The following is a 25603-nucleotide window of genomic DNA, read 5'->3' as shown; positions in this document are numbered from 1 at the left end:
TTTATCATCTTTTAAAAATCCTGTCAAATATTTTGAGCTGGTGTGGAACAAATATATCTATATTCTATTCCAGTGGTGCAGCTCTTCTGTGTCCATCTTTTCTGGGTTTCAGCCAACACACAGACATCAATGGCAGGTTGTGAGCCTCTGCTCTTCTCGAGTCTGGAGAATGATAGTTGTCTGCTGTTGGTCCAACTCCATTGTCCTGGGGCTCCAGTGAGTCCTATAAGCCGAAAAACCACATCCTAATTGTACAATGGGAAAAGCCCAGACCTGAATTTTGCCCATGTTTGTCCAGTAATGTGAGGAAGAGTCAGTTCCTATTTGCCATGCAGCATTAGGTATTTTTTTTACCAATCCAAAATGGCTGTTTTCCAGCGAGCCTCCACAACCTCCTCATGTCCGTTCTGGAGTGGATACTAGTTAAATGACTGTTAAACCTAGGGGAGACCAAGCAGAACATTTTAACATAAATATTACTGAAAAAGTAAATGGAGTGCCTATGCACGGACGAGATTAGGATCTGGATGGTGTATTTACGTACAACAGAGAGCATGCATGTTGAGCGCTGCTCCAGCTGGCTAACCCAGGCCCCAGGATGTAGCAGTTCTTCCTGTAATAGATCCAATCGGCTGGACAGGCAAGACTTGCTGCTTCAACAGACTGGAAAGAAGGAAAAAAAACAGGGAGACAGTAGAAAGAAAAATAGTTTTCAGTGTATTATGTTCAACTAACCGCAGTTACTATTGTTTTGAATTTCATGACATTTTATGACATGACATGGCATTTTAAAGCAACACAATATATTGATTTAGAGTTAGAACATGGGATTTACTTCATGCTGTAGACTTGCATGGTCAGAGCCAGGAGGAGGCGAATCGCCTTGGGGGACCTCTTCTGTCCTAATTCCACTTAAAGAATTCCCAGGCCAGGTCCAGATTGGGGTGATTTCCAGAGCAGGATGGGCTCCGGGTACAGGCTCTGAATTTATGACAGTTTCCTCCAAAATCCTCAAGGGAAACACCTCATGAACCTTATTAAAAGATTTGGTTCAAATGGTTAATTGGATAGTTGTGTGGAGCTTTTGAGAACTAATATCAATCGGTAAATAATTTTCTTTTCTCCAAATAGATATATTTTAAACCTTGGATGCAAGTTCCAGCCTGTATTGGGTCTACACTAGTGGCTCATATAAAAATTTCATGCACCCAGAAAACTTACCTTCCAAACCCTCTCGTCGCTGCTCCACTTTCCCTCTGAGAGATGTACCTGGGGGACAGAACAGAAACATTTACTTTAATTCTGTGAAGAATGTGATCTGGATGTGATCTGATTGCATTTCTTTTAAAACTGCCTGGCTCACTCTATGACTGTTGGTGCCCAGAACTTGAAATGGTCTCCTTTCTTGGCTTTGGTAAGCCTGGTCCTGCGGTTCTCCCACAGAGTAATCCAAGAAATGCCTGCGACCTGGTACATCCCCCCTAGGAGGGTGGCTTTCCCATAAAATCTCTGTTTGGCTGTCTGGATCAGGTTCTTTGTCTGGAGCTGGATGGGGTGTATGGGCACTCGGCCTGTGCTCTTCATTCTCTTTGAGACTGAGGTCATCAGGGTCACATTTGCCTAGTGGGCCACCAAAAATGAACAACAACAAGAAAACACTGATTTTAAATATTTCCATAGCAGTGAACTAATACACACCGTGCATAGAATTTGCACACATGGAAAAAATTTAGTGAGAGCAAAAAAACTTTGCTCCTTTGGCTATACATTGCTTCTCCCTGAGCACCACATAAAAGTAGCGTGTGAGTCGGGGATTGGGCCTCAGTGCCCAAGTCGTACAGGCAATATGAGTTGGCGGAAATGAAAAAGTTGCAGGCAATAAAAGTTGTGATATGTGATATGAAACTATTGTATAGAATTTCCAAATTTACCTCCCCTTGGATCTACAATCTCTATAGTGGCCCTGTTCTTAGGACCCAGAACTGCATTCCTTTGTGCTTCCAGAACCACCTCAAATTTCTCATGGTTTTCTTCTAGGCCATCATCATTGAGATAAATGTTCCAGGTTTTGATGTTTACCCCTGATCAGAAAGAAATTGAGAAGTATGGATCTATTAACATGACACCAGAACAAGGAATCATGTGAGCTTTGCAGAAACTCTGGATACCTGGATCAAACTGAATCAGTGTAGCAGTGCTGTGAGTGAAATCCTTGCCCACTTTAGCAGTTCCGTCTTCAACCTTCAACCAACATTAGAAGTTATCCAACTATATGAATTGTGCTGCCCTGTTTGTCAGTAGAAACTGTACCTGTATGGTGACGTAGGCAGGGTCTATGCTGTTGCCGTTACGTGTCACCTGAATTGACAGCGTCCCAGAATTCTCACACACACGGTAACATGTAGTGGAGAGTTCCACCCGAGACCACCTCAACTCCATCCTTAAAGAGGCAGTCAAACAGTTGCTATTACAAGGTTTACAAATCTATTTTGATCCACCCATTCATATTTTACATATTTTACAAGATGGAGCTAATCCCAGCAGTTCTGGTTGCAAACAAAGAACAAGAAACAGAACTAGAAATAATTTATGTAAGCCTTCACAGAAGCAAGTACATGGTCTGAGGTGTTTTTGTAACGAGGCAGGAGTGCAGCCAGTATACCCCAGATTTTTTACATTTCCTTTAGAAAACTTGTTTCGAGGTTACATATTCCTGAAAAATGAACTTAAGTTCATATACAATCGACCTGTGGACTCACATTTCAGGCAGCATGGTGTTTCCTGCTGGGTCTGTGACACGAAATTCAAAGCTGTCAGCTGTCACCTCCACGTCTGCAGGGATGATGAATCGTACCGCTTTCTGGTCCAGGTCCTTCTGAGTGAAGCGCCCCTTGATGTAACCTCCTGTAAATATGAACAATATTCAGCATCCTGCATTTGACCTGGCCTATGCTATATTCCTTTACATCAAAGGCTCTTGCCTGTTAGGACATTCTCCAGATATCCAAAGTGAGGGGGTCGTACGATAGTGAACTCCAACTCCTGGTCTGGGCTGTCGGGGTCTGAGGCCTGGAGCTCCCTGGAGGTGATGTAAATAACCTGCAGGCCATTCTGCAGACTCTCCAATCTGCTGGGGATCGTCTTGGTCACAAGACCTGGTGGCATCTTGTCCAGGTGCTCCACCTGTCATTTTTGACAAATGTTTCCGTGTAATATAGTTTATAGCTTATTTTTCATAACAGTGTTGAGGTGAAGTGACAATGTGTTCATATGGCAATGGAGTCACATACATACTGAAAAGTTAGTTTTCAAAGTAACAAAGCAGGCTTGGCACTTTTTAGCATTTACCTGCACTGATATTATAAGACCAGACGAGGGAGCTCTCGTTATGTTATGTGCAACAGAGTGTGAATTTAATGTGATTATACAGGCTACAGAAACTATTACCATAATCATTATTTTAGATTATTTATTAGCATTAGAAATATTAGAAGCTATTTATTTTGAGGGAAAAAAAATATATATATATACACACTACATATCTAATAGTATTACACAATATAGTACACTTCATTATAATGCTATATTAATATGTTATACTGAATATACAATATTATTCATGATATATTGGCCTCAATTTTGTACATGACAATTGTAAAAATAAAGCAATTTTGTCCATTTAATGAACTGTGCTGTGCTAATTTGGCAGATACATCCTTCCTGTACCAACTGCCAGAAGCCTACAGTAACTGACAGAGTCTCCCATTGTTACTACAAAATCCCTTCCTTCTAAACTTGGCTGACTAGGCTTATTGCAGCTTGACGTCGTGAACTATTGTTAGCCCTTCTGAAAACTGAAAACTGAAACATGTGGGCAAGGTTTAAGGTATTATTTATGAGGATTCCGAACACAGTCTCTCTAGGGTGGGTAGGAAGCTTGAGCATTCAGCTGAGCATTCTGCACTTTTCTGACTGGCGTAGGTACATAGCGGGTCCAGCCAAATGACAAAGAAAAGGCCCCCAGGAGGCTCTAAGGGAAACGTTTCTTGCCCATGATGGCCTCACCTGGGCCTGCGGAGCAACGCTCTCTCTGAAGCCCAGGGCATGTGGTACTGGCCAGCATGTTAGCCGCCTCGCTGGCTACTCAACAGAATTTCAGAGCGTGTGGTGGGTCAGGGGACCCTCGATACAAAACTGAGCAAGGGACAAACTCCAGACAAACACCAAACACCTGGCCTACATGAGCATCTTGCATGCAATGCTTCTGGCATGCTTCATGTTAACCATTTCACCTCCTTTATAGAAATAAATTGAGCTGTTGATTGAATGTGAAACTTGTGTATTTCTTAAACATAAGTTCATATAAACAGTTGAAAGGAATCATAAAATCACTGAACACAGAAACAAGTTTTTCACCTGAATGGTAAAGATGGAAGGCTCATTCTGTAACTGCCCATGTGCCAGATAGCCTGTGTTTGTTCCATCTGAGGGTAGGAAGCTGAACCTGTCGATGCGGACTGGCCCACCCTGGTGATGATAAGCCAGCTCCATGCTATGAATGTTGGCCTGTGTGAAGCGGGAGTGGGGCACAGGAAAGCCCCTGAGCAGGAGCCAGCCATGCTGGGGCATCTGAGTCAGGGTATAGGTCAGGTTCTCCAGTGCTGTATCTGGATCGCTCAACTCCAGGTTCTCGGGGGTGATAATTTTCACAGCCCCTTCGGAGAGCTGCAGGCCCGTGTTTATTTTCAGGGTAGGTGGGATACGATCACTGCTTTCCACCACGAATTGCAGGGAGCCAGATTTGGAGGTCAGACCACTGGTGATGACAAAGCTGTAGAATTAAACCAGAACATTAGATAAGGGGTCAACTTGCTATTCAACCTGCTATATTCAATCAATGAATTGATTGAATTGTCTTTTAAATTAATAAAAAGGCTTCATATATATAAAAATATATAGCTATGTTCCACAACAGCCGTTTTTACTAAGCTTTGGTATTAAGTGAAGATCTGTTATGTCAGACCGGAGTGGTGTGTGTCTAGAGGGGATTCCTCTTGTCCAGTTTGTGACTGTGACGGGGAAGCAGAGCAGAAAAAGAGGGGGATAAGGAGACAATCCCCTGCCAAACAATCTGCTTCTCATACATACACACAAAAACACACACGGTCACGCCCATACACACTTTCAAAGATGCCCACACAGCACCCTGAAGCCCTGCAGCTGGCACCCGGCAGCCACGGCGAATAACCGAGCGCCACCACATGCAACCCTGCTGAATACAGGTCTGCTTGCTCTGCCAAACTGGTGAAACATCTGGTGCTGCCATTGTCCTATTTTTGCTCAGTAATTGTGCCCAGGGATCCCTGTCGGTGGACTGATCTCTGGATGCCATGTAAGCAATGCCAGGCAGCATTATTATGTTCTTAATAATCCCCATTCATCATCTGCTGTCACGGCAACATAGAGGGGGGGTTTGGAATAAAACAGCACTTTGAAAACACCTTCTGCCTCACTCCTGGCCAGGGCGATTGCTGTCAGGGGTGAGTCTGACAAACAGGTGTTTGCTCAGGTGTCACGCAATATGATGTGCTGCTGTCACAAAATGCTTCACCCACATGGCACAAGCACAAACCCCGGCTGTCAGTGGTGACACACATGTGGGCTGTTTACCAATGGAGCTGCGCCACAGTGCCATGTAGCATCCTGGGGTTTTTAAAGTTTGAGTGGCAAAACATGACTGGCTGGATCTGCAGTGGGCTCTTCACTGAAAAATCAACCGTTGCCTCTTATGACAGAGTTTGTCAGTGACCGGGGTGTATTCAACAACCGTGGTCTGAGCGCCACTCTCTCATCGGGATTGGCTGATTGTTTACTCCCAGCTGACCATGTGGTGAAATGCAGCCAAGGGTTTTGGGTGACAAACACATGCATAGAGTGTTACGACACAATGGACAGGTCAGCCATGCAGCTTCAGGGTGATTAGACACCCTCGCCTGTCTAATAAACTACTGGGTCTTGGTTTCCTGATCAATTCTCTATGAAAGTAGAGAATTCAAAGACGCCTAAAATAGCTTTATTAAAGGTATTATTGCTAAAATATTAAAGGTACTATTGGACATTATTGTGGATTATATATGTATCTGTTTCAGGGGCCTGACCTGAAAGAGTCTTGGTCTTCAGATCTGCTGTTGTCATGGGTGTAACACACACGATGGGCTGCAATGTCCATCTGAGAAAAAGTGGTCAGGGTTACCCCAGGATGCTGAACTTCATGCAGGTGCCCATGTCTGGGTTGGTCCACTACGGTGTACAATAGCTCTTCTGATGCACTTCCATTGTCTGTGGCCATGAGGTGGTCGGTAGTCAGAACAACCCTCTCCCCTTCCATCAACGTTACTGTTTTTGTGACCAGAACAATATCACCTAGGTGAAGAAAAGAGTTTATGCTGATGAAACATTATGGAATATCAAAGCAAATGTTCTAAACCCGAAATGTGTATTTCTCATTTCATGTAGCACAAAATGAAAATGGGGCAATGACCAGGGACCTGTGCTGCGGAGGTTGCAGCTGTTCCAGCATTTTCCTTCTTTAATAATTCACGTGGGCCGTTCATCCGGAGTGCCTCAAGGTTCTCACCTGGGCTCCTTAAGGATTAGGCAGCAGAGGGCCATAAGGGCCACCAATACACAGGTCTCCATGCTCACCGGACTGGCAAAGCCAGGTGGCAACAGGGAAAGCCTGGTTCTGAATTATATATAGTCTGTCTGATAAAGCTTTGACGTCTCTGCCACCTTCACTCCATTGTTAAGACAAAGTTGCAGTTGCTGGTTACATTCTCACCTTTTTGAGTAGTGTGGACAGAGATGTAAAAGGTCTGAGGAGGGGAGTTATTGTCCACATCGCTGAGATAGAAGACAAATCGGTCGTATCCTTTGAAGTCACTTAAGCTGGTGTGGGCATACCACAGCCGGTTCATCTCCACGTCCTCTTGTGTGAAATTCATCCCTGCCACCAATTCAGTCCACCCGACCTCTGTCTGCTCAAACACACATCCACAAAATGTCAATCCCTCCTGTCATGAGTGTCTATTTCTGTTACTCAGTTATTCTGTTCAGATATTCTGTTTCTCTTACTGGATCATCTAACCCTTCATCAGCTCACAGTTACTAAATACAAGACAAGCTGGTGGATGAGACTGTTTATAACAGCGGATAAAACTGTACACATATGAATTACTGTTTTTTGTTGTAGGGTTTTTTACAGTGTATCAGTAAGGAGGGATAAACCAAGTTCTTAGAATTAAGCACATGGACTTAATTGTTACATTTCTTGAGGATTTTGTAGCATTTTTGGGAATCGTTGCAGCCTCCAATGCCTGATTTTGTTGCAACAAAAGAGTGTGCTGTGCTTTGCAATTTTTTCGCAGTAAAATCCTAGGAGAATCATTGAGAATAAAAAAGCTCTGTGTTCAGTAGCAGTTTTTGTAGCAAATATGAAACAATTTGAATAACACTCGTTGAAGCATTTTCTGCGATACCTGTCTGATGTGTGTTATTATTTCTGATGTGTGTTATTATTATGTCATGTCATGTAACTACATGACATGACAACCGCCATTGTTGGTTAAGGTGAAATTCCTCAACAGATTTCCACAGGGCAGGTTGAATTTGTGTTAATATAATGTGAAAATACATGTATAATAACCTCAACATTATAAAATCCTGGAGAGACTACTTGGTTCTATGTGACAGATGTATATTTTGCTGAATACACATGACCTTCAGCTGGAGAAGACCGAATTTGGGTATAACATTGAGGATGTAATAGATCTCATGGCTTGGTGTATCCAGGTCCTCAACATTTAGCACCACACTGGAAATGACCCTTCGGCTCATGGCCTCCACTTCTACACCTGCATTCCTGTGACAGGAAAAGAGGGGAAATGGTGACAAGCGCTGAGGGCCCAGCGCAGTAAATCCATTCCTTAAATAAATTAACAAGCCTGTGCATTCCAACCGGCACATCAGAAGGAACAAAAGGCAAAAGGGACTGGCCTGTCAGCCCTGATCCAAAAGGATGCATAAACAAGGAAGCCAGTGTCTGCCAAAAACACACATTATTTCTGCCCAGGCAGAGTTTACAAGTGACAGCCTCTGCCAACGCATCGAGTCAAGTCAAAACTGATCTCAGGAAAAACACAGTATGGATAAAGCAGGCCTGACTTAGTCAAGGATGTAACTTAATTTTCAGTCACTCATTCAGTGGGACACCGCAGATTCCCTTGCCACATGTGCACATGTGCAGCGCAGGTTGCGCTGACCCCCCCGAGCTCATAACCCAGCAGAGAACACGGACTCAAACAAACACACAGTGTCCCAGTCCCCTCTTCACCTCCCCTCCCCCAGCTCAACCTCTCATTTCATCCGCCTTTTTGGCTGGCAATTTGTCCCAGGGCGTCCTTACTTTAGCAACCGTGGCTTTTCATCATTGACTGGTAGGATGCAGACCCACGCTGTCCCCTGGACTGTGTGCTTGCCATCTGTCAGCTGCATGCTGAAGGAGTCCTGAAGGGTTTCCGTGTCATCGTGCATGTACACCACTTTCATCCCTATCACCGGGGACCATGGGGTTGAAAGAGTCAGGGAAAAAAAAAATTGAGGAAATACATATATTCATGTAGTTTAAACATATGTTAGGAGGGCAAATTTACTGGATGCCCATGCCTGGGTTTTCATGACGATGGCTAATATGACATCAGTGTCATCAGTGGTATAGATTGATATCCAATGTCAGATTAAAACATTTCTTTCGACACAACTCCCAGGCAGCCTTTCTTTGCTAATGAGTGATTCACCTATGCTGTGGCACTTGCTAACGAGGGTATGAGTGCGGTGGCTATGAGGTAACAGCATGGCGAGTGGTTGGAAGGACTTTTGCAGGGGAGGCACAGGCACCACAGGCTCTCTGTGACCTCTGTCTCCAACATCTGCTAAGCAGAGCTGGAATCCAGACGATGATGACAAACCAGTGCCCTCTGGAAGACGCAGGAGGGGGCCGGCTGGCCTCACTATGGGATGCCACACCCCCCTCGGCCCCCTCCCCCTGTTTTGATTCAATGCCCCATACCCAAAATATGCCATCGAGTAGGATAAATCTGAGCACACAAACAAGGCTGTCATTGAATCACTGAAATGAAAAATGTCAAGAAACTCTGTGAAAACGCTGACCTTCTTTCAGCTGCTGCAGGGTGAAGGAGTGCACTGGCTGGCTGCGATGCTGAACTTCATGGCCCACGTCTTTGTGGTGGCCGATCTCGAGGCTGTAACTGCTGCTGAGCAAGGCTCCATGAGCCGGCGGGAGCATGACTGTCAGGGTCAGCGCATCTGGATGGGAGTCCAAGTCCACTGCATAAAGAATTTCAGGACTCAGGTCTCTAATCCCACCTTCCTTAACCTGAGAAAGGGGAGAAAAATGGTGACTGGATAGCTCTCCTTTACATATTCACAATCTGGCAGCTTCCTTACATGACTCTGAATGCTGGTGAAATATTTGAAATATGTACACCTTTTTAAAGAATTCTGACATTTATCGATTGTGATCTTGAGAGTTTTGGGGGGAAAATAAAGAATAGTGGATCTCTACTGTGCAGATAAGATGCTATGTTGCTAAAGTGCCATTGATTATTGGTTTGACTCACAGTAAAATTGTTTAGGGTGAGTGAGGGCGGCTCGTCGTTAGTGGGGTTGATAATGATGTAGAAGGGTACAGGTGTCGACCTGTGTACTCCATCGCTGACACTGACCAGGAAGTGGTCACCCTTCGGTTCTGCGCCAACATGTTCTGACTGGACATAGTTTATAAAGCCAGAGCTGAGATGGAGCTGGCTGAAAGTGTCTAAAAGAGAACAAAACCATTTCAAGGAAGGTTTCTGTGAAAAGAAAATATGAGGTTGTACCTGTATTCCACACCATTTCATTGTCCTTCCCCTTGCCACTGTTATATTCATATGCAGCAGTCATGCACATTCACAGCTATTTACAACATTTCCCAGGTACACTGTCAGAATGTTTTCATGTAAGCCCTACTTAAATTAGGAGCAGGTGACTGTTAACTGCCTAATGGCGACCAGTTGGAAATACAGACGTTTGCAATGAGAAACAGGAACAGGTCTGGGAACCAAAGGCTTAACTCAAAGCAGGCGTGACACCGACCCACTCGAACTCCTGCGTTGCTCTTCTCGAAGCCCGGCGAGGGCAGCGTGTTCTCCAGGAAGCCATGCTGAGGTGGTGTTTCTATGTGGAAGGCCAGATCTTCTGGGTTTGTATCTAAGTCCAAGGCTCCCAAGAACCCGCCGCACAGACAGGCAGACGTCCCTTCATCCACTGCAAATATACTACCTGCGAGGGACAGGACAATCACAAAGGCAATAAGTCAGTACAGTGACTGATTGTTAACTATTGTGTTCTGTTCTGTGGCATACTGTGATTTACTGTAATTGGTGGTGACCCGGTGAGGAATGGATTACTGTCACCACTGTGACATGGTCTGATTTCCATCTATTCGCTGTGCCATCTCTCATATCTTACTATCCATTCATGTCAGTTTTATCTCCATTTCTGTTCTCTCCATCCCATGCATTCCTCCTCCCCCTTCTCCATTCACTCCCTCGCTCCTTCCGTTCTCGGCTCCTGGCCAGCATGCTGCCACCTGGGTGCTGATAAAGCCATCATGCCCGCGCTCACTGGCATCTGCTCCCATTTACCGAGCGGATAAATAATGAATGGCGAACGGGCACCGGTGGGGTTGCACTCGGATCTGCTCTGCAGCAAGGCAGGGGGGATTAAATGACCAGCAGTCTGGGATATAAGTGATAAACCAAGCATCCTCAGAGAGAATGCTGGATTGCAGATTTGGCCAGTGTTAATGCTCTTACAAACAAGTCTTTTGCTTTATTCAGCGGGAATTAATTAAACAAACCTCCCGTTTCCATGCAAACCCACTGCAAGATTTCCAGGAGCCACTGCAGCAGCAGGCCTGAGGAATTACATATTTCTTGGTGGTTGTTTGCCAGGGATTACCGAATTAGGACATCGGCCGTGCAGTGGCGAGGGAAACACACGTCTTGGCAGCAGACTGATGAGAGGGAGGCACCTACTGATTGTGAGTGTTTCTTTTGTCTTTTCCCAATGGAGAGCTGCATGACTCCGCCTGGGCCTTGCTTCCACTCCTGGCAGTATTCATCATGGGTGCCTCCCGTTTCTGCGTTTCAATGCGAACACCCTCCATCGCCTCATCCCCATCTTCCCATTGTCTGCCAGTGGTCACTGCTCTCCAGTGATAACCACAAAGTTTCTTTTCATGCCAGGGGTTTGCAGTTAAATCCCTGTCTTTGGCAGCCTTTTCTCAGTGATTCCCTGGAATGTGCTCACACGAAGACGAATTGCCTCGTCTGCCCCCTGCCACTCCTAGCGTTGGGTGTGTGATGCTGATTAAGTAACTCATCCCCTCGCATCAATTTTCTTGTCCTGCTTTTTTAAAAGAAATGCTGCAGGACAAACGTTGTCCTTCGGATTAAGCGCTCCATGCATTTTGCCAAAACGGGATTAGGTGAAAATGATAATGCAACGGCAATGGCAGTAATTAGGGTGATAAAGTAATCATGAACCAATTTATTCAATACCTTCATAACAAATGTTTAAAGGCTCACATAAACTTACCTATAGTGACTGATGGTGGCTTGTCGTTTACAGGAAGCACTGTGATGTTGAGGTCATAGACCGGAAGTGAGCCATGCAAGGGGACAGGTGGTGGCATGAAATCACTCTGGCAACAGGCATCCGTCCCTCCAGCTTCTCCGTCAGAGACAATGAGGGTAACAGAGTCCCACACTGGGTTCAGCCCAATTTCACCTCCTGACAAAATGGAAAATGATTGTTTCTCAAGAAAGGAAACATAGTTTCAAAATCTCGAATACTCCGTCTGATTCGTATCTGACCTGTGTGCTGGTAGTAAATGAGTCCTCCAACAAGGTCCTTCTGGGAGAATTTGTCCATGGTGACCCCTCCTCGCTGTAGTTCCCCATGGGCTGGTGTCCGGGCCAGCATGTATCTGAGCTGAGCATCATCACTGTCAGCATCTGTGGCAAAGATACACTCCACGGTGACCTTCACATGACCTCCCTCTGCACACGACAGACCCGGACACAGACCAGAGCCCAGCTGAGGGGGTTCATCATTAACAGGGAAGATCTGCAAGAAGAAAGAAAAACTCATCTCAGATGCCCACTCCAACATTAATAAACCTATGACGTGCTAGACCTCACCTGCACAAGCAAGTCACCCTGCACTGAGTTGATGCCATCAGTCACCGTGAAACTAATGCTGTCCTTCACAGTTTCAGAGTCGTCATGAATATATCTATTTCATAAAAAATGTATTTAAAAAGAACATTCAAACCCATCTTATTTTAACATTAAACACAACACAAACACACACACACACACACACACACACACTTTATATATATATACTTTATATATATATATATAATCTTTTCAAATTTATCAATTGCAGTTTTAATTTGTGTCTACAGAGCTCTAACTGAAGTGCCAGAGGATGAGATCCCACCTGATGTGCAGGGCTCTCAGATCTAACAGAGGGAAAGCACCCCCTTCCTGCAGAGTGACACCCCTTAGTTCCAACCTGCCATGGCGTGGCAGGGTGTTCACATGCACCCGGAGACGGTCCAGCGGGGTGTCTGCATCCCGCACCAACAGGTGCTCTTCTGTCAGGAACACTGCGCCGCCCTCCTCCACCCGCATCAGGTTTGCAAACATCTGTAGAACAGAAAAGTGTGCAGATGAAGAAGATGAAAATTCACAGATGAAATTGTAAATCAAGCTGTATGTAGAGGTCAGGCAAAAGATTCAGGAAAAATGTATTAAAAAATAATTAAAGCATCAATACCATGGGAGTGATCAATATGCAAGGGATTTTTAAATTATTACATTGTTACTTGACAAGAAATTACAAAAAATTGTACCTCCGGTGACTGGTTATCAACTGGAGTAACAGTAATGTTGAAGACGATTCCACCAATTGTGCCACCATGCTGGTCAGTGACTGAGAAGATAAATTGTACGAAGAGTGGTTCTAGTCCAATATCTTCATTGGGAGGCATGTAGCCCACTTTATGGTGATTCACAGCATTCTGGGAAATAGTAGATGTGCTGTTCAAACCATTGTGCAGACCTAGTGGGTGATTTTTATATTTAGTTTCATCTTTTAGGTGTCCAGGTTTCACCTGAGTGAATGACTTCAGAACTGGGACCATGGCATCTTTCTTCATCGAGTTGGTGCTGTCAGTGTAGAACAGCCTGCCAGCATCTTGCATCCTGCAATGCTGCAATTAATGTTGAACAATGGCTTGAATAGAAGCAAGGGAGAAACGGTAGTGTTACCCAGGATTAGTGGGACTGAAGCAGGGTTGCGTGATGAAATATGCCACATCTGTGTCCTTGTGTTCAGGGTCCCTGAAATGAAGGTGGCTTTGGGTGATGCAGACAACTTCAGTTTCTTTCACTGTGACCGAGCGAACAGTTCCAGACACTTCGTTGGGCAGCTGGTCCTTCACGGGAAACACGTGCACCACCACAGTCTGCGGAAAAAACAGAAAGTGAGATCAATAGTACATTATATTTTTAATATATGATCGATTCATTTTACCCTTGGTTGAAAAAAAGAACTACACTGAACTACACTTTTCAGAAGTTTAATAACTGACTGGGAAAAATACAATGTAATACATGTTATAACACAATCTCTTTAAAAAAGAATAAAGCATATTTCTTTTTATAGTCTTGTCCAAGACACCTGTAGTTTAGTTAGACTTCCCCCTGGAAAAAAAACACTCACATGTTGCTCTGAGAGGTTAGGAGGCTGGTGACTGTCAGAGAGTGTGAAATCAAATGTGTCGTCAAACACCTCTTCTCCTGAATGAGCATAGAATATCAGTCCTTGAGTCAGGTCTCTCTGGAAAAAGCTGCTCACTGGTACACCTGCAAAGATGAGCAAATTGTGCTTTCAAGGATGAATTATATTTACAAGATACATGACTTTAAAGAATTTGCCTACTCTTTACTTATAACGTAATGCAGTGACTAATGAAGAGCTGTCTTTGGTGCTGAACCCTTAGGTTAAAGGTAATAAGCATTACTTGCAGCTATCTGACACAGTTTCTGGATGTATTTTTATCTTTCACTGCTTTCAGCCTCTGTTAAGGTGCCTTAACTTTACACTGGGCCTTATAAGCTGCAAGTTTGCAAGTTTTCACCTAAGGTGTTTCTACTGCCCAGAAGACATTGTTGTGGTGGTTGTCAGTTTTATTAGAGGTTCAGGGCTCACCTACCCACATCGTGTGCTGAGGCTTTCTTAACCAACTCTCCAGCTCGAGGTTGAGTGATCAGCTGGTACAGGATATAGTCATCACTGGAGTCCAGGTCAGAGGCCAGCAGCATGTACTCCTGCACAGAAACAGAACCCCCCTCCTGCACCTCAAAAGCCACGTTGTTGATGAGGAACGGCGGGGTATCGTCTTTCGGCAGGATGTTGATGGGGAACTTGTGCCGTATGCTGTGACGGCCATCGGTGATGCGGAAGACAATGTGGTCACGGGTGGTGTCGGTGTCTGAGTGATGGTATACAACCACACCATCTCGCAAATCCTGAACCTTGAACATGAAGCCTTTCCCACCTTCAGTAAAAGACACGTACAAAACATCTTTTCAAAGTCACATTCAAATTGATGTTCAAATATTGATGACAATACTGTTCAGTTGAATACATGCTTAAATACACAATGTAATAATTTTCAAGTTAAACATTTGGCATCTCATATAACTTTTGTATTGGTTTATGTTATCACAACCATGTTCCTTAGTGATTTAAATTTTTTATTAATTTTTCACAATGGGATTTAAAGCACAACAAATTTTGCCTTAGCCTAGAGACACATAAGCTGGCTGGGGCCGCTCTGCCCATCAATGAAAACAAAAAGGAAAATGGCGGCCTTCCCAGGCAGGCGTGTGCTGCCCACAGCGAGCCGGGGCCGCTCCTGCTTGCCAGGGAAACAGAAGAGCAAGGTCAGCAGACAGATTGAGTGAAGAATGGTCGCCCAGTAAAACCTAATTAGTACCTTTACCAGGGGAAACGGGCGCCCACAAATCCAATGGAGAAACAACTTCATAATTGGGCCCAAAGGTGGCTATGGGCAGCAGTCCCAATAAAAAGAGGGGGACGTCTGCCCAACAGAGAGGCCCAGCTCAGAGGACACTGCGTGGAGGTAAAGGCAGCTTTCCATTTGGCTGAAGGCGTTGGACCAACCTAACTGTGACTTTCCCCAGTGGACAAATCCTAGAGTCTGTGGTACAGGTGAGCAATTCCCAGTCCCAGTCAGAACTCCAAAGAGAGCAAGAGTCTGTGGTGTTGGACCAGAACTCAAACTGAACAGAATCCATCCAACGTGGCCACCAGAGCCTTTGAGGTCCCATGCCAAACTTTTGGAGCAGTTTTTCTTCTCCGCTTTGTTTCATATAGATTATGTCTCAACACATTAGGCAGAGAGCGTAAACAAGAGTTAAAGCTACAGTGCGGTTGCAAGTGGGAAATGACTTGTGGCTGCCGGTACTTGGGATGAGAGCAGCCCAGGCCCATAGGACTGCACATAAAACAGCTTCAGTTAGCTTCTAAGCAGCTTTTCCCGTTTTGTTTTTAGCAGGTATTAGGTATTAAAGTGCCAAAAGTAAAGGAGAGAATCATTTAATTAAGATTCTACATTCAAATCATGTATGCGTGAGAGACTTTTGTCAATAAGCATTACTGCAGATACTGGTGCACTTGAGCTTTGACACATAAATATCCCCCATTAACAGACATGTTCTACCTTTAAAAAAGGGATGGGGGGGTCTTCATTTGCTCTCTGTGCAGCATGGCATGAAATTGCATAAGTCTTGACAATCTGCTTCGTTCAAGGTCTGCGCAAACAAAGCCTCGTCCCCCAAGTGCAGTAGAGTGGAAGGGCAGACGCCCGTTGCTCTGGAGACATCTTTGCGCCCAAGCCCCCCTGGCAAAGTGTCGACGGTCCATTTTACACCTGATTAGCAAACACATGCAGGCCACCTCACATATGCTGCACCAGTGACAAGCACCACGCCTACCCAGCACAGTACAAGCACATCAAGATGACAGCAGAGAGGACATGTCCCCCACTGATTCTGGCAAATAGCTTAGCCTCAGCAGTGTTGTGCATTTGAAGTACGGTGGAGTGTCATTGTTCAAATGTACAGTATAATCAGCCAACATAGATGATTCACAAACAGTTACTACATTTTCTCACCTCGAACACTCAGTCTTCCATGAAGGGGACCATCCACGGCAACCAGAGTGACTGCCTTGATGTTGTCATTGTCCACAATCTGCAGGTTCTCCCAGGTGATTGGCCGTGACTGACCCTCCAACAGGTCCAGACCTGTTCAGTTTATGCAGGAATCAGTGGGAAGGGAAATGCTTGAATTGTGGTATTTGAATATCATGGATTGTTACATGTGGACTGTGGCCTACCCATGTTCCAAGAGACTCGTGGGGCTTTTGTTTCAGCTGTTCTGATGTAGAAGTGAACTGTGATTGTAGGGCTGGTTGCATAAGAGTCATCAATTGCTTGAAACTCAACCTTAAAAAGAGTTCAAACAATGTAAATTTGAAGAACGTTTTGAAAATACATGCTCTAGCCTAAAATCGTACACTGTCAAAAAAAGTTGGGAAAACTTAAAAATTGAAGGCTACCAGTTGCAAAGAATTTCAAAGTTCTCTCAACTTCACACCTATGCTACAACTACATTAGTGTGAAGTTGAGGGAACTTAAGAATGCTTAAGGACTTAAGAAAACCAGTTGCCTTAAATTTTTTCTTCATCCAGTGTAACGGTAAAAACTTTTTTTTACAGTGTACTACGCGATCTAGGCAGCCAATGACACCTCATATTTCCTCCTTCCTGAGAAGCTGCTGTTGGGGGGTTGGAAGGCGATATTCATCTCGTGGAGGTCCTGGCCAGTGAATGAGCTGACAGACTTGGTGTGGTCTTCCAGGTGGGTGATGTAGCCTTCAGGAGGAGGCTTGGTCACGTTGAAGACAAGCCGAGCCTGGGGTGTCTCGTGATCCGTAGCGTCCAGCGCAGTAGTGGTCATTGGTGTGAGGATGAACTGGTCTATTTCCAGGATAAATGTGGACATGTCGCCAGCCTTGGGTGGGTGGTTTGGCATGGCCCCAAGGATCTTTACCGGCAGCCAAATACTCTCTGCCTGTCAAAGGAAGATGGAAGATATTTAGATGACAATTAGCCTGTTATTGTCACATTTCCATTGTTACATGTACAGGATCTGTATCATTAAGATGAAAGTCTGACCTCAAGCAAGGCTCGCGAGCTTTTGTCTCGCAGCTCCACCCTTATAGGAATATAATCAGTCTCTGGTGAAGATGGTCTGAGATGCTGGTACTTCAGACCGGCAGTGAGAAACTCATTGCATGTGGTTTTAAGATGCTGGACTTCCCTGGTGCCAAGCAAACAGGCCTTGTTCCCAGGACAAGTGAATCCTGCTTGTCTGCCTTGGAAGAGGAACATTTTCACCAGATAAATGAAAATGTTGCTACAAGGTTGTTGATTAGAGGACACTGGTTACATCATCCAATGACACCTGTTTACCTTTTCTTGGCCCCGGCAACTGGTCTGCTTGAGCAGGGTCCTCCATGACCAGCTGACCCAGTGCAGGCATATTCGTATCTGAGGTGAGAAGGCGGACCGTACACACCACCTCAGTCTGAGTCTGGAAGGTCAAGACACTGCTGTCCAGGGCATTTGAGAGGTTGTAAAACTCCTGGACCAGAAGGGATGTGTTCCCAAACTGAACAAGCTTACTGCTGCTTTCCATGACCTTCACAGTCAACACTAGAGTTTCGATGAAGGTCTCAGAATCTGTGAACCTTTAGAAAACAATGCCAAGTCTTTTGATGACTTTTCTCCATCCACATGTAGCAAAGATAACATGGCAGTTTAATAATTATTGTACCTATAAACCCTCAACAAGACTGCATCCTCCTCCAACAAAGGGCTGCCATTGTGAACATACTGTACCTCATCTGGTAGAAACTGACAATCAAATACCTGTGCAAACAAAGAAAGTTAATAGTCAAATCGACACATAAATATCAAAATATCTCCATAATAAAGAGAAACTTGATTTTGTATACATTTCAACTTGCTCAAGATTCTGCACACAGTGGTGACAATTTAAAGGATTTGTGACATGCGGACATCCACAAGCTGCTGGACAATAGGCCTGGATGGTGTTCTATTGACACTTACCTGAGGGGTGAGCTTGCCCACTCTCTGAGTAAGTGGTTCATTGTGCACCACCTCCACTTTACAGGGTTCAAAGTTTCCGCTGATGCCCAATTGGAGTTCTCTGTCAGTAACGAACACTGACTGACCCCTAGGAACTTGAACTCCCAAATTCAATCGTATCAGGCCATAGGCAGAGACACAGGCCGAGAGGAGTGACATGATGAAGAGCATCCATTGAAGAGCTATCACCTTCATTTCAATCGCTAGAATATTCAACGAAAAAGCAAAGTTTCTCCAGTATTCATTGACGTAGGTATAGCAAATGCATCCCGTCAAATCTGTAAGGCCTTCCGAGGTCGCTCAGCTGCCATCCATAAGCTCTCAGCATGAAAACCTGCAAGAAAAAAATGAAAAGAAGTCCATCATCAACTGTCATGAAAAACTTGGAAAATCCTTTCTCAGTCCTGGGCTGTGAACCAGGCATGCTGAGCCAACTGTGAGCATGCTGAGGGGGTTTCACCCTCTATTTCATTTCAGACTTGAGCTCAGCCGGGGGTGAGGGGTTAACCAGCGAAACTGGTGAGGTGCTGGCTATGGTGTCCGGGGACAGATCAAAGCAGAAAGTCACTTTGAATGCAGCCAGGAGTGACTGAGGCCACAGCTTCACATGTGGGCTAAATGTTTGGCAAAATGCTGTTTACTCTGAAGAAAGTTTAAAAAAGTTGTCCCAAACTGCCAAAAAATTAAAAGCCAATAGTTTCCTGTTGACTTTCTCTCCTCTTTCTGTGAGTTTTTTTTAGGAAACTAATTTAATGGAAAACAAAAGTCACACCATTCAAACAATCTATCAAAGAAGAGCTTAGCTCTTTTTTTGTTCAGTCACAGAAAGGAGAAATAAAGGAACCTTTGAATTATTTGATTGGATGAGTGTGCATAAATGAGAAGCAGTACAATAAACCTGCCAAGCAGTAGCTGTAATGAGAGAGTAAAAGCATTTGAGAAAATTTGCTAGCCTGTAAAATTAGCATGAAGCCAATAAAAACTGAGAAACTTCCAGGCAAGGAAGGGTGAAAAGAAAGAAGAAAGCGAAAGAGAGGCGAGAAGAAGGAAAAAGAAAGTGGGATTGTTGCTCTTATCATTTTCAGGCAAGGCGCTTTACACACACCGCCGAGTCTCTGTCACGTACCTTCAGCCGGAGTCGCTCCCTTGGCCTCACTCTCCGCGATGCCTACACACTTCACAAAAGAAACAAAGAGAGTTTTTCTCTGAGCATGTTCCTGAGAGGAGCTGCGTAACACAGAGAGAGTGAAAAGGGAGAGAAGGGGGGACAGAATGCAAGACACAGACAGTGTGCGACGGGCGGGGTGGGGGGGTCAGTCAAACCTCAAAACTTAGGAAATCCGAGTGCTCTGCTGCCTGACACTCACAAGTCCAGATGTTCCTGCTCCCTAAAGGAGACACGTGTGAGACTCCACTCCAACACTCTGAAGGAAGAAATGAAAGACACTGAGAAAGAATCGATGAATGAACATCAACATTTCTAAGCAGAAAACCTTTAATCTCATTTAACCTCTTGAGAAGTTCTAAACACAAACCTGTTCACTGCACAGCCACCCCTTTGATGTTTTATGGCTGTGAAAACTTCCTGGAGGGAAGCGGGTGTTCTGATTTGGGGGGGGGGAGGTAGGAAGAAAGAAAAGAAAAGAAAAACAAAAGACTTTTTTTTTCAAGAAAACTACACACACACACACACACACAAACACACACAAGTCGGGGTCATCCCTTTGCCCTGGCCTGACCTAGAAGACAAAGATATAGCTCCTCCTCTCTTAGCTTATTGGTGAATTTCTAGTTTACCCCTATTTTTACCTTGTTCTTGTAGTTATTATTGCTGAATAGCAAGTAAAGTTTTACACACCATCCTTACATTGAAGTTTGACAAAAAATTGACCCACTCCTAGAGGGAATAAAAAAAATACCGAATGTAACTTTTTGTACGTAGCATGACCTTTAAATGTGCCCTTTAACTTCGGCCCTGTCTTTCAGCATCTCAGATATTTGCATGGGCCACGCTGGAAGCCTTCAGAGAGCCTAAGTGATAAAACACATGGCGCAAAAGGAAGTAGGACTTGATAGACTTGAGCACCCTTGTTTTTGCTAACGACAACTCCATTCACAGGCAGGAGCAGCAAGAACTTTCCAGACATTTTCTGAAAAAAAAAAGAGAGAATTTCTCATGCAAAAACCCATAAGAAAATCATACATGTCCCGGTAAACAGTGATTAATGGAGCATTTCTGGTGCTGAATGTGGGTCGAGCTGAAGGCGCACGGATGTCAGATCTCATTAATCAAGCCCTAAAACCAATCAGGAATGTGTTGAGGCATGTTTAACGAGATGCTGACACAAAACGCAGCCACTTGTTACCGGCAGTCTCAACCCTTTTTTTGCCCAGAGCTGCTGGTCGGAGTTTGCCATCCATTGCTGAAGTTATGGAAGGCAGCAGATCCCAAGAGTGTGTTTTAGGGGCTAATCTTGCTGCTGGCTCACATTATCTGCAGTCAGTGCACAACAGCAAAATGTCTCAAGGAGATCAGCAGCCCAGGTCCGAACATTTCTGTGGCGTACCAGTACTTTGCGTCCTTAATGCTGAGGCTCTGCAGCAATACCAACGTTACACGGAGCTCCTGTTTATCTGGCCACACAGATATGTGCTCATGCACGACTACCTCCACAACACTGTTGATCCACAATGTTTAGAGACCAATCTAATTATTCATGTTTGATACAAGGCCAAGTGTGGCCAGTGGCCAGTTCTATCATCTCAAATGCTACATGCTGTACATTTATTGGGATAAAACATTAGGTTGCATAATTTGGCCATCCATCCAGACATCCGTTTTTATGCATAATTAAGCAAGTGTAGAATTTAAAGGATATCTTTTCACCATTTATCATCACACACACAAAAGACCTCATTTAATAATTTCCTTAAACAGCTGAATGTGTGAGAACGCCCTGCAAAAACCAATAGAACATACTAATTCCATGGAGGAAAATCCCAGTCCAAGGCCCAAACCCAGGTCAAAGATCAGTAAATTGCTTCAAGCAGCAGAAAATCTCGCATTGCTGTTGAATAAGTGGCAAGGATTGTCAAAAGATGCATAAAGTTGGTGGCTATTTCGTGATCTGTCCGGAAATGAGTTTTGACGCTGTCTCAGAGCTGAACCAGTGCCAGGGCTACTATAATTCATGGTTTTAATAGCATCTGAAGTGTCCACTCACTGCTGATGCATTCTGACTGGTACCCTTTTGCTTCATGACTTTGTGGCAGCACAAGCTTGGCACGAGTTTGGACATTTGCCCACCTGGGGCTTCTGTCATGCATGGGCTTTGACTTTTGCTTGGCTTGAAGTACAAATGCAATTTATTTCTTTTTACTCTATTAACTCTTGATTTAATTAAATTTACATAGCAGTTAACAAAGTTTGACTGAAAGCAAGTAACAAAACAAGCAATTCATTTGTTGTAATTTTGGAACGTGTTCTTAATATGAAAGAACACATTTTCATTCATTCTAGTAATTAATTAAGCACTAATTGCCTTGAAAAAGTCTTCTCTCTGTTGACAAGTTCATGTACCTTGCAGAAAATGCCTCCTTAAACTGTATAAAAGATCATCAGTTTCTAAACCTTAAGTGCCCAGTGTTTCATAGAGTTCACCAAACTTTTATTTGACACCATCGCAATTTGGAAATGCAATTTGCTCGCAAAGTGTAAGCAAAAAAAAGTTTTTTAATTAACAAGTATGAAAATCACACTTTGAGCCGAAAAAGGTGAAGACATCAGATCCACACCACTTTCAGAAATAGAGTGACATCCTTGTGTGCTCCAACAGCCAACAGACCTGCTGCTGCAGAAACTGTTGCTGTTGGCTCCCTTTCCTGCCCTGAAGATCAATGGCAGCCATGGTGCTGGATGAGCCTGCCAACCACGGCACAAAAAACGGCACCTTACATCTGAGGATTTCTACTGTGGCACCATCTGATGGTAATTAGTTTTAGTGACACTGATAGATCTGTAATGCAGGACACACACACTAAGGCACAGATAGATAGATAGATAGATAGATAGATAGATAGATAGATAGATAGATAGATAGATAGATAGATAGATAGATAGATAGATAGATAGATAATCTTCCTCTCAAAGTAAGAGCAAACTTGCCTGACCTCCTCTTGAGGAGGGCCTAAAGATCATAGATCCTTCTGGCTGACATCATCCTGCAGGGAGGACCTGTCAAATGCAATGTTTTCATTTCGGTCAGATGCTGGTCTTCCACCCCTGATGGATGGACTGATGGTTTGAAGGATGAGAAGAGGAGAGAGTGGAGAGGCGCGACCCACAGCCTCACCTCGGGAGGAAGGTGAGGGAGATCTTCTTATGAGGAATCATGGGAGACCGTGATGACCTTCACCAGCGGCACAAATTAATCCAGGGATTATGCAAATGGAGCCAACTTTGATGCAAACCGCCCCGGACTGGCTTCTAATGTTCATGGCTCGTGAAAGGGCAATGCTCCCTGGGAGAAATAACGCACATTAGCTGAGTAGAGGAGGAGAGCATGAGGGTGATGGAGAGACAGAGAGGGAGTGATAGAGAAGTGGAGGGGGGATGGATGCAAGGGACTGGGTGAGGTCTCATACCCCTAATGAGAAGAAAGGGGCAACTCCCGCAGCACAATAAATTATCATATTTCCACGTAATTAGTTTGTTTTTCCACATGAAATGAGAAGGCGGGTCGACAGCACGTTCACTGCCGCGGGGACGAGGACAGAGTCTCCACTGCTCTCAGATGAACTTTTACTCCTCATTCATACCCAACCATCACCCCGATTCTGCACTTCCATCCCCCACCATAGCAGCCAGTAATATGTACACATATTAATGTCCAGGACAAATGCAGCCAATCTGTTGGAAAAATAAGATCTCATGAATAGTTCATGTAGGCTAGCAGTGTGAACCTAGGCATTTGGTAGAGGTGAGAGGAAGTGTGGCACAGAGACATAAGCAGATGACTGGTGGCAGTGTGGCTTTTTATCATGGCCTGGCGATGCCTTGGGCTCTCAGCAGGAGTACATTTATATTACTTTTTGTTGGGAGATTTTGCAATCTTTACTGTTCAGAAGCTTTGTTCTGGGGCAATATCATTTTTATCATTGCATAATTCAACAAGTACAGTATAACATAACATGAAAAGAATACCCTCTACATATTGTGCCTTGGAGGACGGTTTGAGCTAGTTTTTGCTGTGTGCTGATTGGTCAGTCCTAATATGGCACACATCACTAATGACAGCTTCACATGTCTTTTAATCAAATAAACTACCCAATCAAAGCACAGGAGTAACTGAGCTACATTGCCTATGTAGAACTGAAACACCAAGACATTCATGCCATGGGGGTCTGGGATAAATTTGACTGCATACCTTTAGCATTTTAAATGGTGGCGTGTTGGATGGATCCCTACCAAGGATGTCGCAGGAAAAAAACCCATCAGTTTTAGTGTTCATGTACAGAAATTATTGAAGCATTTACATTAACTGCATGTTTGACACTTTTTGGATCTGTAAGTGTTGATTTGAAAATACTAGACGTAAACAATAATGTGATTCAATCTTGTGTGGTTTGATCACCCTCAACTAATTGTTATGCTAGGGGTTTACAATTGTAGTGGCAATATTGAATTACTAGCAATTCTACATTGATTTTCAATGTATTCTGTTGTGGGAATCTCTGTGCTGTCTAATCCAGAGTCTACATTTGGAGCCAAGATTTGGACAGAGCATTTTACTGCTAAGCCTGATCCATGTTCTCGATGTCCCCACACAAAGAGGAGTTTTGCACAGTAATGCAACACAGAGACAATTTAGTGTTTGGTGGTATCAGATCTTTAAACAGCCCTGAGCCTTCAGTTTCTGTAATGACTCTCTTTGCTCTGGTTTTTCCCCATCATGGAGTGCAGCGATGTGACCAAAAGTCTTGGGTGACGTAAGGCATGCCAGGCTGGGCCCTGGTGTGACAGGACAGCAGAATGAGTGGGCCAACCGGCGGCTACGGCGGCAGCGCGTCTCCTCTGGTGAGCAGTGAAGCAGCAGGGCGGTGCGTTCGCATTAGGGGAGTGTGGCCGGAGCAGACTTGGCCGGCGTCCTAGCTTCATGCATCATCACATTCTGCCCAAAGAGGAGGCTTCTGTCTTTGTTTTTCTCCTCTGCTTGACAGGAGATGTAGAGAATTCTTGAGAGATCGTAACTGCTGTCATTCCTGCCAGGGAGGCCTTGTCCTGCCATGGAAGCTGGCATTTCAATTCCGTATTCCCATTGGCCTACAATATAGAAGCCCAGCCATATGCCTGGCAGATCTGCAAGGGACCGCAAAGGGGCTGTAATTCAAAGACTTTGGTTTTCTTTTCTTTTTTTTTTTGCTGGCGTAAGTAGACATACACACAGTTTTTACAAGCAGTATTTCATTATTGACCTTCTTTTTTATTTTGCTAGAAAATCTCAAAATTAACAATACCACAATAATCATCTTACTTTGGCATTACCATGCTAACATGTCTGCATGTGAGTATATGCATGTGACCAGCTTGAGGACCTCTCAAACCTCTTCATCTGCTGAGAGCTGGTTGCTTGCACACAGGCACACTTCTCCCATGCATACGGATTCACCCGGGCAGTCCAGTCTCTCAAACACAGAGGAACAGAGAGAGCTACATCTCTTCCTGGCTCACTGGCGCACATGGGCCGTGCCGTTTGCAACGGGCACAGCCGCAGCAGGACTTGCGAATCTTGGCTGTGCAGTGCACACAGACAGGGCTGGCGTGGCGTGGGTCCAGTGCTCTGGCCGGATCCCAGTTGGTGCTTAATCACAGTCTCCGGTCAGCGCGAACCCCATTGCCTTTCACAGCCAGCTGACATCAGAGAGTCGGGGGAGTGGTGCTGGCTACTGTCAGCAGTCAGAGCTTTCTATCCAATGTCTCACTCTGCGCTCTCATTTTCTCTATCCACTTCACACTGCCTTGTGCCAGGCAGGTGTGTAATTTTGAGCTGGGGACAGGAAAAAGGTGGTGGCCTCAGATCATCTCGGGGATGGGGGAGGGGTGTTGTGGGGTTGGACCTGCCAAGACCATAAGCACAGATTGTGTGGGAGA

The 25603-nt window shown here is 44.6% G+C and overlaps 1 protein-coding gene across 1 annotated transcript; it reads right to left on the bottom strand.

Moving 5' to 3' along the window:
* Positions 1-2: 2 nt before the first annotated feature.
* On the bottom strand, positions 3-19715 carry frem1b (Fras1 related extracellular matrix 1b). The gene is made up of 36 exons (XM_029000734.1): positions 19580-19715; positions 18415-18787; positions 18119-18213; positions 17755-18032; positions 17458-17657; positions 17030-17353; positions 16618-16726; positions 16394-16525; positions 14408-14752; positions 13915-14057; positions 13461-13657; positions 13304-13394; positions 13043-13210; positions 12628-12836; positions 12324-12417; positions 11997-12249; positions 11719-11913; positions 10213-10398; positions 9699-9895; positions 9229-9454; positions 8465-8609; positions 7780-7921; positions 6842-7037; positions 6159-6423; positions 4417-4831; positions 2982-3183; positions 2760-2904; positions 2311-2440; positions 2169-2241; positions 1932-2081; positions 1364-1620; positions 1222-1269; positions 836-1033; positions 545-663; positions 355-440; positions 3-223 (listed from the first exon to the last, which is right to left on the bottom strand). Exons 2-36 carry the CDS (start codon positions 18646-18648, stop codon positions 24-26), a joined length of 6447 nt encoding a protein of 2148 aa, XP_028856567.1. The 5' UTR covers positions 18649-18787; positions 19580-19715; the 3' UTR covers positions 3-23.
* Between the last annotated feature and the right edge of the window lie 5888 nt (positions 19716-25603).

This window comes from Denticeps clupeoides, chromosome 13 (assembly GCF_900700375.1).
Source record: "Denticeps clupeoides chromosome 13, fDenClu1.1, whole genome shotgun sequence".
Taxonomy (NCBI): Eukaryota; Metazoa; Chordata; class Actinopteri; order Clupeiformes; family Denticipitidae; genus Denticeps; species Denticeps clupeoides.
The sequence above is the reverse complement of the archived record's forward strand: the minus strand, read 5'-3'. Positions and strand labels throughout refer to the sequence as shown.

Coding starts and splice junctions, on each gene's coding strand:
- frem1b (XM_029000734.1), bottom strand. CDS start 18,648: ATGAAGGTGATAGCTCTTCAATGGATGCTCTTCATCATGTCACTCCTC. Junction 13,395..13,460: donor TTCAGTCCCACTAATCCTGG/GTAACACTACCG, acceptor GCAGCATTGCAG/GATGCAAGATGCTGGCAGGC. Junction 1,621..1,931: donor GATTGTAGATCCAAGGGGAG/GTAAATTTGGAA, acceptor GTGGCCCACTAG/GCAAATGTGACCCTGATGAC.